The following is a 14,981-nucleotide window of genomic DNA, read 5'->3' on the forward strand; positions in this document are numbered from 1 at the left end:
AAAAGAACAATCTATTTATATGAAACCCTTAAAACATCCAGAGATTCACAGTAGAAATAACGTTTTCCCTATTATTCACAGCAGTTCATGAGAATGCTGTGATACTCTGCAGTTCTTGGCGTCAGCCTTAAAGACGCTGGCAGTAGGATTAACACTATAGCAGAAGGGTGCGTGGTCAAAACTTTATAAGCTGAACTACTGCCAACAGAATCATTTATCTTGTCACAAAAGAACTTCTCTGATGTATCTGTTGATATACTGACATCCTACTCTGGCACCTCAAAAAACACTGAACTTGCAGGGGACCTTTCCTTTCAAGAAGTGTGCAGCTCATTTCAGGTGAGTGAAGAAAAACATAAGAAAGACAACAGAAACAGGAAAAAATATATACAAAAATAACACAGGCCAGCAGCTGCAAGGTGCAATAATTCTGCGGGGGCTTTACGCCCTTTCCTGCGCACTCCAAGAATTTCAACATTTCAAATGGCAGCTATTAATATGCATTAATTCAGCACAGATGTGTCAAGTAGAGCGTGAGAAGATTGCAGTTCTAAGCTATTTTTGATCTGTTTGGGTAATTACAATTCTAGGTTATCAGAACTGAATAAGCATGGTACTTCCTGTTGGAAACACCTATTCTTTGATAATTACATTCAGAGAAGCACTACATCATGTGTCAAGGATCTGAGTTGAAATTCATTAATAAAAATCAGAAGGAAATCCTTTAATTAAAGTAGTAGGAAATTCTATTTGCATTCAAGGGACATCTTCCGAAAGCGCAGTGTTAATGGTTTAAAGAAAATCACTTCTGAACAGCAGCCTGATTCAGTCATTTTAAAACCCAGGTGATACAGGGCACTGAATTGTTCAGATTACTGAATGTTGTCCTCAGTACTCTCAAAAACAGTTAAGATCAAAAACTGAACTGGATCCATCACAGTTCTGGGAAAGTAATTTAAATGCCTGTGATTTGAGAAGTATATGAAACATACATGGGACAAGTCTTGCTCTACCACAAAATGTAAATACTCTAGATGACTGTACACAAAGCATTAAGAAAAAATATAGCAGAGCATTCTTTTCACAATACTGTAGTAAAACAAACACTTTGCAATAATATATAACTATATTAAGTCTTCTATTAAGAATGTTAAGTACTCAGTTATGGGAAAGGGTGGTGTATCCCTGATACTTACATTCACCTTCTGACATCCTGGACTTGTAAAGCAGAGCCCTGTGGTTATCTCAGATTACTCTCATACACTCTAATTTTTAATACAACAACTTAATAGAGGGGTACTTATTAGAGAAATTTGAGGATCATCTTCTGAGATGTACTGGTTAAAAATAAAAACCGGGATACTTATGTGCGAGAATCCAAGTGTCAGACCCCCTTTTACTCAACAGGAGGACAAGCTGGAAGTTACCTAGGTGAGCCTATGGATCAGCAAAGCCTCAGCTGCTGATTTTGCACAAAATCTGAAGCATGCCTGAGCTCCAGAATTTTGTGAGGTTTAGAGGTCCTTCCAATAAATGTGAGCCTGGTTATACTGTGACTAAAGATTTCTTTCCAGTAATTAAGAGGAGTTAAAACAGGCAGTGTTCCTGCAGAATTTAGTACATAGCAAATCTGTAACCAACTACCAGATTGGTGGTGTTAGGCTATCATTAGGCAGGCTGTACATACAACAACAAAGTGACATAGAACTACTTTGTACCCACATTCCTGATTTGTTTTCCAGGTGCATGAATCTTTTAAAAACTTCTCTGGCATTTGTTGCTGTTGAATTTAGCATACACACTTGCATTAATTCAGAAAGTTCAGGCAAAATACTCAAAATTATGTACTAGATAAGCAGAGATCAAGTGCATGTGAGGCATAGTGGTCTTCCAATCCAGCTTTTACAAAAATAAAATAAAATTTAAGTGTAACCCACTGCATGTCTGGTAGAAGAGAAGAATGAAGATTGTAGCTTATAGCCTGGACAATAAGAAAAAATCTCAAATTTCTTCTGCAAATATGTTTAATCTTTTTGTGCCATCTCTTTTTTTCTTTTTTAAACTTATCTTGTTGTTGTTGTTGTTGTTGTCATTTGTTTTGTTTTGCTTTTCAATTAAACCATGTTAGGTGTCCTCCTTACTTTTCTCCTCATTTTGTCTGGCTGTCTTTTTTTCCCTTAAACATATCTTATTCCAGACTTTCAAGAAAACAACAAAACAAATACACGAAATAGTGGAGTGTAAATAAAAACTAAGACCTACGGAATGCATTTTGTTGCCTTTTAGGGGGATTTGAATCTCTCCATTATTTTGTCATCTATTTAAATATAGGGAAAGAGAGGTTCAACACACTGATCAAGTATTTCATTGAACCAAATTGGATACACTGATTTTACTGATATCCAAGCTCTGAAAGGTTGACATTGGTAAATTTGAATTTCCACTGGGCTCAGCAACTTATTGCCTGATGCTAATTTTCAATATAAACTCTGCTGTGCAACCAAACTACAAACCCTTTGCCTTTCCACTAACATCTGCTACAACCAGATAACTTCCTAGAGGTCAGAATACACTTTTCAGCTGTACACAAGCTCAAATTAGGTACCAACTCCAGTGGTAACTATTGCCAGAGTAACCTATAATATTTCCAATTTATCATATTTCCATGCTAGAAATCGATATGAAAAAAAGTACAGACACACTTGCAGAAACCCAGAGCACACACACACACCTTTTCAGAGAAATAGATATCACTGCTGTCTGTATCACTCCAATATTTAGCATTTACAAAGACCAGGAACAAAGAATAGAATAGGGAAGATCAGCCCAGAACAGACGTTTCTTACCATGTGCCACCCAGCCATGTTTGCACTGATCACAGGTTCTCAGGTTAATCTTCCCTGGCTGAAAACATTCACATGTGCAATTTACCAGTGTACAGCGGATGGCCTGGAAAAAGAAACAGAAAACACATATTAATGTTCTCCCCCTTTGTACAAATTTATTGTGAGAGCTAGAAGGGTACTGTACAGCAACAATCAGCCTTCAAGCACTCCAAGCATTGCTCATTCTTTTAAGTAAGGATGAGTTTTCTTTCAAAAACATTTATCAGTATCCCTTAGCAAGGACAAAAACAAACAAACAAACAACAACAAAAAACAAAAACAAAAACAAACCAATGAGGAAATATCTAGTCTTTTAAAGAAAGAATCTTTACTATAGAAAAAAAAGAACAACCAACCAACCAAAACAGAACAAAACAACAAAAAAAGTACAACGATGAGGGTTCTGTAGGTGTTCCACAAACTTGCTGGTTTGGAATCAATTGTTTGAAGGGAAATGTTACTAGTGATGATTTCCCATAACAGCATTTCAGCTTAATTAAAACCAAATGTAAAACAAGGAAACAAAAGCATATGAAAAGGAAGACTATGTATCTCTGTTCTCTCCCCATTATGGTATCCAAAAATTGTTTCCATGTTGGGGATCCCGTAGGGTGCAACTCTGCTACATCATAAAGAGTTTATGTGATTTATACATTTGATGTATTCCTAAAATAGGGAAAAGTGATGATACAATAATAGCAACAGACTGTAGTACGTATTATAACTTTCTTTTTGAAATTTTAGGTTTCTCCTATACCTAAAGCTAACCTTTCATCTATTAACAACCTGCACGTGTCAAATGTGCCATAGAATCACAGAACAGCATATCCTCAGGTGAAAAGGACAGACAGGGATCACCAAATCCAACTCCGGGCTCTACACAGGGCCACCCAAAAATCATATGCCTGAGAACATTGTCCAAATGCTCCATGAACTCTGGCAGCTTGGTGCCATGACAGTGCCCTGAAGAGCCTGTTTCACTGTCTGACCATCCTCTGATTAAGAACCTTTTCCTAACTCCCAACCTGACACTTCCTCAACACAGCTCCATGCTGTTCCCTCAGGTCCTGTTGCTGTCACCAGAGAGCAGAGCTCAGCCCTGCCCCTCCACTTCCCTTGTGAGGGGCTGTGGCCACCATGAGGCCTCCCCTCAGTTTCCTCTGCTCTGAGCTGAACACACCAAGGAGCCTCAGCTGCTTCCCATATGTCTTCCCCTCCAGACCCTTCACCATCTTTCTAGTCCTCCTTTGGATGCTGTCTAATGGCTTTATATCATTCTTATATTGTGGCACTCAAATTATGTGCATTTCCCTCCGTTTCAAAAGATTGAATTCTTTCAAAGCAGTGATGCCAAAGATCCAGTTCCGTGAAGAGATTTGCTTAAATAATACACCTCATTAAGGTCTCCCTTCCCTTTTCAAGATGATTTCAAAACCTACACAGATTTATTTGAGAGGCTAGCTATGCCCACAGCAAATACAAAGGGAATGGAAGTTTTTAAATGTGCAACAGACTTACATGTTTTAATAGTATAGATGATGACCTGTGCACTTCAAACTGCTACTAATAAATCTACAGCATGCATTTAGATGTAATTTGCATGGAGATTTCTGAGACAGAGGCTTATTCTGATCATTCACAGATTAATGATCTACAGTAACTACCAGAGCTGCCAGGAAAAGATATCTTATAGATTTAGATGCAATCAATGTTTACTTGGGGGCTAAAGTGGGGGAAGGATCCTATGGCCACAGTAGTATCGAAGCATTATGAATGCTCTTGTCTATTCCAAACAATTAACAGCCCCTGTACACATTCCGCCTGTACAAAAAAAAGCATTACCTTAACTATACCGATTTAAAGAAAATTACATTCAATGCTAACTTGTTCAAGCTAAACTCCTTGTTACTATTTTAAAAGTTCAAAGTTGTTTTATACGCCTTATCTCTTATTTATCTGCATCATACAGTCATTTAAAACCATTTATAGTTCACTTATCCACTTAAAGTGTGTCTTTCTCTGTTAAATTTCTGATAGAACTGTGATTTTACATATCCTATATGTTCTTTTATTACCTTTTACTCTCAAAAACCTTGCAGAGGGATGAAAATATCCTGCTCTGTTATGCCTGACACTTCAGGGTCTCAGTCCCAATGTCACCTGTCCAATTACTCATTAGCTAGGTTATAAAACACTGTATGTATGCGTGATTAAAAGAATTAGTAATGTGAAATACAAGGGTACCAAAGAAGTGCTGATCTTGCAGGAATAATATATGTGTTTGCGGGTTATGAGGAAAAAATTCTCCTGGAAGGTCCTGTTTCATGTTCAATAGTTTATTGACTCAGTAATATATCAGGTCTCCACTGGTCAGTAATGGTGTTCTTTCTCTAATATGTTCATTAATTAATGAACTCAGTAATTAATTGTACTGCAAAAAGAATGAACGGCTTACAAAATAGGATTCTTATTTTACAATAAAAGATTTTATCATATTCAACACCTTTTTAATCTCTGCACCAACGTGGTTTGTATTTGCTGTATTTGATGTGATACTGTCTTATTCATATGTCACTTGTGTGTACAGTGGGAGAAACATACTCACAGCATATGTATACGTATATAGATGAAATCATGTCATTCAGTAGAGTGGCTTTATTAAGGCTCATCAGCATTCCCATTACAACTCAACCTATTTCTTGCCTAGAAGTTAACAGGTTGTCTATAAAGACTGCATTCAGCTTGAGCCTGAATACAGTGTTTCAGCCTAAGAGTAAGTTTTATTACACACATTCAAAAACGATCCTTTTAGCTATTCTAAATTACGAGACAGAGAAAAAAAAAGTTTACAAGTTCCATGTTTCTTTACCCTGAGTTAAAGACTATCCTGGTAACATAAAGTGTTGAAGGACATTAATAAAATAGTAAGTTTTCTGTCTTTTATACATACACTCAAATTAATGGAAACTTTCAAGAAGCATGAAAATGTCTGTTCTTCAAGAAACGAAATTGGAAAAGTCTTCAAAAGGAGCTATCTATTTTTGTAAAGTAATAAGGATGAGTCAGGAGAAACTCTGAAGATAAGTATTTGGCCCAAAATTCAGCCCTGCTGAATTTTTGGGTGCTTTTTACAAAACAAAATAGGTGTTGATATCAGGTTGTAAACTAGCATGAGTGGTTTCCCATCCCATCACAGAGAATCCCATGCATGCCGGTCAGTGATAAGGATGATCCCACAGATTGAGAAGTGCTCATTTGGGTCTGGAAATACCCAGTCGCTTACATGTCTTAGCCAAAACACTCCATAAGCCTTTTACCTACATTCCCTAAACAATAATGAGATGCAATGTCCTCAAAGTGCTGCTGTCAGAGTAAATGGAACCTAAGTGATAGATGCTACTGAAAATCTCAGGTAGAATTTAGTCCTTATTCCAAAGATTCAATTTTCCACTTGACTCAGTTAATCCATATCACTACCCAGGATCACTACTGTTTCCAACATGAAACTAGTGTAACTCAGGGGAGAGATGTAAAATTCCAGGAGAAGCACATGCTCTTACAGACACACTGAGCATTAACACTTACTGAAGCGATGGAACACTTGGTCCTCAAAGATCTTCACACAAGCAATCAACTTAAGCACTGAGCCTTGCAAGGATGTATATCTGAATTATTAACAATATCTTTCTACTTTTTTTTTTTTCTTCCAAAAGCATTTAACTTGCACATGTGTAGCAATGAGCAGGGGAAGATTAAGGTAGCACAGGTTTACCTAATATTTAAAACTTTAATGCTGTCCCTCCAGTTTAGATTTTAAAGCGGAGAGAGTACAGAAGTACGGTGTGTTGGTATGTAGCAGCACAGATCAATGTTAACCGTGGTTGGACATCTGTTACTCCTTAATTTGACAGGGGTAGGGTGGGGAGGGCTGTAGAAAGATCCTGGAGCTGGTTAGCAGTGGCTAGACATTGTAGCCATTGTTTGATCCCGTTAGGAAGTAGGTACAAATATGCAAGGGTGTAGCAAAGCAAAAATTTAGCCAGAAAAGTGTTTCTGAAAGAATGTGGCCAGACTTTCCAGAAGCCACCCAGTGTAATACTACCTTCACAATGTATTGCTAAAGAAGTTTATGTAATGGGGCACTATGTGCATTACACTGTGTGTTAGGGAGAGAAATTTTTCCTAAGGTTTTCCTCAGAAACTCCTCCAAGAAAGACAAAAAACAGGAGGAGCAGAAAAGAAACCAAAGACCTTGCATAGAAAAACAATGTGTACTGGCTCCCTACGTGCAGTGCGATAGGTACCCATGCATTCAGATGACAGCTTACATGTTAAAGCCCTTAAGCATGCTGTAAAGCATGATTTCCTACAGCTGTTTGAAAGGTGCCACTAAGTTCTACCGCACCAATGATCTGCAGATAATAGGAGTTCTGAGATATTTTTACACATCCCTTCCATGGAGTTCCTATCCTAACATTTCTTGCATTTATACAAAAAATACAGCGTCCTTTCAAGGCATTTTATATTAGCAGGGAAGGAAATGCACTGGATTGTAGTAGAATTGTTTTGAATAATTTACACTACTGCTTCCTTAAATCTTAAAGCAACACTATTACAGTTTAAAAACAAAACACAAATGCACTAAAATAAATTAATGGTTTTATAACTGACACTGAAACACTCAGAGATATCCTGCTGCTCACTTTGAGATCTTCTTCATGTAAAACACAATGCAGAAAGAAGGGAACATTGCCTCCTACTAAAGAATGAGGTCTGTTACACCTCTATGTAAGTTACTATTGAGGGATGTTATTCCTGACTTCTGTGGGTTTCCCCAGACCAAGGATATTCATTTAGCATAGTTTGGGCAATTTAATTACATAGCAAGTAAATATTATTCACATATTAATAGGAGCAGCCTATAGCACTAATGGAAAAATCAATCTGTCTGGCTGTTTTGCAGAGCTTCCAAGAGATAGGAAGCAGTAAGCTTTTGTGTAAGGGATCACAGTATGGGAGAAGAAGGATCACACATAAAGAATACATAAGAATTCTGGAGGAAGAATCATATAAGTTATCATAAATGATGGAGAAAGTTTAAAATGATGCAACATTCTGGAAAGACTTACTTTTGCACCTAACTTTACCCTGATTTTCAGTAGCTGTTTTAACAAAAATTTTTCTATTTGTGACAAGGTTCCTACAATACTGTGAGGCTGAGCAATATCTTAATGAAGTCTCATTTACATTCTTCTATGAGGTGAACAGCATAACAGACCCTTCCCCTTAATGCTCTTGCCTTATCTTTCTCAGGTACAGAAAGTATTTAAGAAGTGTCTTACATCAATCTATGGTACAAAAGGATTGCTGTGTACCTGAATGCATAACAGTACTGACTCTACTTACTTTGTTTGCATGGAAGTTCCATCTACCTGCTTAAAGCATGTGCCACGCATTTATCCTACGGAGTCCACAGAAACAAATTCACTGGTCCAAATACAGATCACAAGATCTGATCTAGTTCCGTGTTTGTGAAATCCTTGTAATGGGAGCAACCCACTAAACTGATGTGAAAGTGCAGTTCCTTACTTTTTCATTAAAATTAGTGAGACTCTGTATGAATGTGTGTGCACAAATGTATTAGTTAAAAGGAATGCCAGGGTTTTAAAACACAAAATATACACATAAATATATTTAAAGTTTAGAGTTTGTGTAGGGTTAAGTATTCAGTAAACAAAGTGCACTTCATGCAGCTTATCTCTCCACTCAAAGAAAAAAACTCTCAGTATGCTAAATGCAACTTTTCCTTTCTATATCCTGTTTAATTCCAATTCTATCTTATAAGTGCCCTCCAATTTTGAGCTAATATTTTGTTGAAATAACTTTATCATTGGGCAAATAATTTAAAGACACATAGCAGTTGATCTTGAAGCATCACAGCACATGAAAATAATTATGCAAAGAACAAGAAGTTGATGAGAGACACAGAGATCACAGAATCACAGAACTGCAGGGGTCAGAAGGGACCTCGAGAGATCATCAAGTCCAACCCTCCTGCTAAAGTAGGAACCGTACTGTAGCTTGTACAGGTAGGTGTCCAGATGGGTCTTGAATATCTCCACAGAAGGAGACTCCATGGCCTATCTGGGCAGCCTGTTCCAGTGCTCCGTCACCCTCACTGTAAAGAAGTTCTGCTGTGTGTTTGTACAGAACTTCCTATGTACAAGTTTTAGGCCACTACCCTTTGTCCTATCTATCACTCTATGCACCACCAAGAAGAGCCCAGCCTCATCCATCTGCCTCCCATCTCCGTTTAGATATTTGTAAACATTTATCAGATCCTCTCTCAGTCTTCTTTTCCCCAGGCTGAACAGATCTGGGTTACTCAGATTTTTAACATGCATCTGTTCAGATCCATCCTCTGGTTGCTGCTTGTAATGTAACTCTTGTCAAAGAAAGGTCTGAAGCAGCAGACAAGTAGCTAAGTCCTGCAAGTGGTCTGACAGTTTTTTTCTATGAGTGTCTTCTCTGCCCTGACATCATTTCTTGGTTACAAACTGAAAAAGACAAATTCTGTCTATGCAGATCATCCCTGCATGTCAGCACAAGAATTTTGATTTATTTTTTTTTTCCCCACAATGTATATTATATGCTGCTAAACAGCTGTTGGGTATATGTCACTTCCCTTCTTTACTTAGAAATGCTAATATTTTTTTTCTCTTCTTTTGAAAATCAAGTATCTTTAAAAAAGACCACAGCATAATTTTTCCTGTTAATAATAAAGATTCCCCTGAAATTACATTATCTTAAGTAGCTAGCAAATCAGCGGTACAACAGGGCTGGCTTCAAACTAGCACCAAAAGGAGGATCATTTGCATACTGACATCTAGGAAATGCACAAGTCAACCCACCTACGATAAGCCTGGCATCACAGGGAAGACAAACGCAATGCCTAAGTGAAAAGATTACCAAAGCTTTGACTTGGGCAATAAAAAATATGCAGGAGTTCCGGTTGGAGCAAGATGAGACCACAAATTTGTATCCTTCTTGAAACGCTCGCACATTTTACAAGACTAAAAATTGACTGCATATGTTGTTGGTCACCAGACACATTCATAATTCATTGTTGGTAGATAATTGCACCTACAATATTATGGGGCAATCACTTGGGTAAATTTCACTTAACATTTAAGCCTGTGAGCATAAAAAAAGAAGAAAACACTATTTTTCAAGAACAAGAAGGCGGCTTCAGTATGCCCCCTGCTTATGGTTGTCTATGGCTTCTCTGTGCTTCAGAACATTTAGCTGGTGAACCTGTGCTGATGGGGAGTCTAGAAAAATCAGTGTTTTGAAGTCTCAAGTTCATGTCAACAGAGAAAATTCCTTCCCAAGAAAACTCACATAAAAGGGGAAAAAAAACCCAACCATCACCTCCTGTATAATTAGAAAAGTAGATAGACTAGTACAGATCTCCTAAGTTAATTTTCAAAATATATTTTCACTTTGTTTGAGGCAAAGAGAGAAGGAAAATTGGGGTGGAAAAGCCACCCATACTTTCTACAGATTATACCCGGAGAAGTATTTCTGTCTCTGTTGAAACACCTGATGTCTCCAATGTGTAGTTCTCATACAATAATTCTATTTTACAAGTGACCTACAGTTTTTACATGGACAATTTTGCAGCCAGAACATTGGGCAGAAAACATGAGAATACCCTCTGATCCTGTGTTTGACTTTTCCACAGAAGCACTGTGACCCTTGACCATTCAATTTCAAACCGCCCAGTCTGTAAGAGCTGGGCACTGACATTAGATTCAATTTTCAGAGACAAGGTTAGCAAAGTTCTCACAACACATGTAGCGTGAGGATAAGAGTTTAAGACCGAAGCATGAAGCACACAATTTCATCTGTTGGCATAAAAAAATTAACAGATCTTTTTGAAATACATAATTTTAGACAGTTTTTACACTCTGTAAAGGAATAACTGTAAACAAATGGATGACCATTTTTTAACATGAGTAATTATACTAGAATAATGTATTGCTCAAAACAAAAAGAAGTGGGAATATACTTTGCATTTGGACAGTCTTAAGCATCCACGGAATGCAATGGAGCTTCTCATTTCTTCCATATTCAGAGATATGTAAATAGCTTTCAAGTTGCTCACTGCATTGCAGCATTTTATGAGCAATTTTACATCACAGTATATTAGTATTGTTTCTTACTTGTATTTATTTTCACTAATACAATTTGAAAGGTACTAATATTGTTATATTTCTCTGTGGCATTCACGAAAGCAGTTACTAATACAATATGAAGGGAAGGATGCTAACAAGATGGAAAGCTGTTAACGGGATAAAACAGCTTGGAATCTAGCTAGAATCTAGCACATAATCATTTTAAAAAACATTTTCAACTCTTTGGGAGAAAACCTATGAAATAAATAGAGAAAAATAAAATAAAATAAGATAAAATAGAATAATAAAATAAAATGAAATAAAATATAGAATAGAATAGAATAAAAAATAGCATTTGTAATGTTGCATTTAATATAAGGGAGTCACTCAGATTCTTCTTTAGGTACAGTCAAAAGTGGAAACTTGTGCCATGGAATGCTATGTAGACCTTCAAGAGAAAACAAACATAACACATAATAGCTGTGTCAGTTTTTCAGGAAGTTTCTGTAGGCCACATTTTTCCTAATTCTATACACTCAGCTTGCAGTATTGCTAACAGGATATTCTACAAAGGCTGCAAGTACAATATGACCCTACGTCTCCATGTAATATCCACCTCACATCAAAGAAAAATTATATGAATGGATGAATACTAAGATTGACAAGTGCTTCTTAAAATTTCAAGAAAATTTGCTTCAAATTTGAAGATAAGCACACCGTTGATTTAAGAATGAGTTTCCTTGTGCCTGAGGGAACGTTAGCAAAAGCAGATATTTGTTCTTGCAGATGAGAACCAGATTTACATAGGTCACTCCAAATATAATGCCTCCTATTTATTTCCATGGGAACTACAGCAGATACTAAGAGCACAAAAAACTATCTGATAGATCAAATTCTCAGCTACAAATATCTGTTTTTCAACACAATCATCACCGTCAGCTATGCATTTTTTGCCAGCCATCAACAAGAGCATGCCACACCCACATAAAACTGCATCAGCAAATGTGACCCACTGTTGCTGTCAGCACTGCTGAAATGCACCACCCACCAGCGCACTGTGCTCACATGCGCTGTTTGGTCTCCATAAATGTTCAGCAAATGTCGATGCATGTCAACTGATGCATTCCTTTTCTACACAGAGGAATTCAGTTCTACAACATGGATTCATATGTATGTCAGATGTCATTTAGTCAGACTGCTCCTCTGCTGCCATCTCTCACATGGCAACAACATGTAATGGTATATACTGGTAGGAAAGTCAGTCTCTACTGCCATACCACCAATATCTGCCTCTGATGTTATAACACAATAAATAGGAGGCACTGCTTTCAGATCAGCCCTACTATGTTATGAAATCAGCACCGTCAGTTGTTAGCATTCAGCCACAAACTTTGTAAAGGCAGTAGGCAGTGCTAAATGGGTGGATGGATGGACAGACCTGTGAAAAGCTTCGTAGAACTTCCTCTGCCATTGACTCTTCTAGAGACATTAACGTTGTTAGCTCCACTCCAATGCTCAGCTCAAGAAAGCACAACTACTTGGGTCTTCTCTTAGAGCAAGCTGCTTGCACTGGCTTTACTCCTCTGATCACTCAGAGCAATCATTCTCCAAAACTGTTGCTGATCTGAGCAAGTGAATAGTATATTATTTCTGTATCGCTCCTGAAAACGAGATTGCTATTATGTGGAAAGAGAAAAACATTCTGCAAAAAGTATTATTTAGCCATGGCTAGTAAAACCATAACTTGTTTTTTTCTTTCTGCCTTACTGATACTTATGAGAGGAAAATGAATGAATGAATGACAGATAGATCAGTTGATCCATTGATTGACCTCTGGTGCTGCTGCTTGTATAGCTGCTGCTGCTACTATGTAAGACAATGTAAAATCTGAGATATAGAAGTAGAGCTTAGATTCCCATACTGTATCAACTCTGCTATTCACAAGTGAATTCCATTTCCTCACAATAAATGTAGATAAATAAAGGAGGCGTGTAAGACAAAAATATCTGAAAATCGTGATGTAAAATTTTAAGCTAAAGAAAGCGTTCCAGAAAATTTCCTTGTTTCCTAAAAAAGACAGTGAGTCTGTTGATGTGGCACATGTAATAATAACATGTAATAATCAACAGATTTCAGTCGCATTACATGGACAATTGGGTCAGCATTCTTTGAAAGACAGATTATAAATGGTTAAAGAAGTATATGTCTATTTCATAGATTTCTATTCTTCAAATAGTTGCTACGTAAATTAAATTAACCAGAAGATGATGAGATCTTCTAAAGTCTTAAAGATCATCACCAGATAAGCAGCTCATGTTACCAAGATGAATTTTGTTTGGTCTCATTACAGTCTGTTGAGTAAAAAAGAAAAGTGAAAACGTAAGTATACAGAAATACCATATTTAGCAGGTAACTAAAGAACTTCTAAGAAAAACACAAATGGCAACACAAAATGATGTTGGTAAAATCAGCAGTTTTAGTTCTCGTTTTCCACTTTCTATTTCTATAAAACTGAAGAATAAGCAAAATCTGATTTTAACAAAGCAAAACGGAACCTGACTCCTGGAATAGCTATTTCTCTCTATCCGCATACTCAGAAAGATATTTTCCTTAAGAAATACCAAAAACATACTACTTACTGCCTAATCTGGTCCTCCAAAATAACTTCACCTTTTAGGAAATACTACTGTTGATGTCACTGTTCTCAGGATTCTAAATGATGGGCTTCCGATTTTGCCAAAACTGTACATGGCTTTAGAGTTAATTGTGCTGCATTCCAGCGAGTAAAGATGATTGCTATAGAAGTTATATGAAAAAGCTACAGGGAGAGATCTTATCTTTCAGAAAATAAGTGGGATGTTTTAAAACATATTAGAAAAGCCTGAATATTTTTCTAAAAAGAAAACTATCTTTTCAATCTCATCAGGATCAAACTCTGTGTTCGAAAATTGTAACATAAAACAGTAACTTCTTATTTAAATTAATCATAGACTCGGTCCTGCAGTGCCTTTCACTAGACAGTTTTCTGTTGACCAGAAGCTGATTCTGTAAGCAAAAAAACAAGGGGACACAACCCTTTAACACTGCCCTCCCCTCAAAAATATGAGATTAACAGGTGAGTATTTTTATTTTCATTAGATATTACTGTTCATTAAAAATCCTCAAAATTTAATCTCTCCAACATATCTTTTATAACTTGTTTCTCTTCAACATTTTCCAAAACCTACCCATGGAATTTTTGCACAAAAGGCTGCTATGTATGACAGAGAAGAATTCCAATAAGTGTGAAATAAGTAAAATGTTTTTCCTTGGCCAGAATGTAGTGTGATTACATGTATAACTGCTTATTAAAAGAGAGAGAGGGGGAGAAAGAAAGAAACAGAGGGAAGGAAAAAAAAAGAACGTTATAGGTTCTCTCAGAAGGATTTTCTTTTATACATAGCTTTATCCTATAATTTTGTCCCTGTTGGGCACACTGCCTATATTTAAACACAAACAGTCAAGCAATGAAGAAACATTACCACATTTACTGTGAACAAAAACTCCCAGTTGTACAGTGAAATTTTAATACATTTCAACTTATCTCTTTTACTAATGGGGAGAGTACAAACCCTGCAGGAATTCGCTCTGCAAACTGGTAATTACAGTAGACTCACTTTTCTATAATGCATATGTATAGTCAGACACAAGAACCATAGCTGCCCTTTTGATGTAGGTTACAATAGGAATGCTTTAAAAAAAATTATGAAAATCTACAGCAATTCTAAAGAAATGCATTATTTCATGGGAAGTTGTCCTTTAGCTATACTCTGGAATACAAATATATTTAATACCATATAATACACATATATTTATTTGCCCTTATTAAGCAAAGCACAAGCTTTATCATTTTGTTCTTTTAATTATTTTTTTTTTTCTT

The 14,981-nt window shown here is 36.7% G+C and overlaps 1 protein-coding gene across 1 annotated transcript in view; it reads right to left on the reverse strand.

Moving 5' to 3' along the window:
- The window catches only part of BNC2 (basonuclin 2), a 226,419-nt gene that overhangs the window by 105,214 nt on the left and 106,224 nt on the right, over window positions 1-14,981 (reverse strand). Inside the window, exon 2 of the mRNA XM_031557308.1 lies at window positions 2,847-2,949. Within this exon, the coding sequence (XP_031413168.1) occupies window positions 2,847-2,949 (103 nt within the window). The remainder of the gene's footprint in view (window positions 1-2,846; window positions 2,950-14,981) is intronic.

The sequence above is a fragment of the Meleagris gallopavo genome, chromosome Z, assembly GCF_000146605.3.
Source record: "Meleagris gallopavo isolate NT-WF06-2002-E0010 breed Aviagen turkey brand Nicholas breeding stock chromosome Z, Turkey_5.1, whole genome shotgun sequence".
Lineage (NCBI taxonomy): Eukaryota > Metazoa > Chordata > Aves > Galliformes > Phasianidae > Meleagris > Meleagris gallopavo.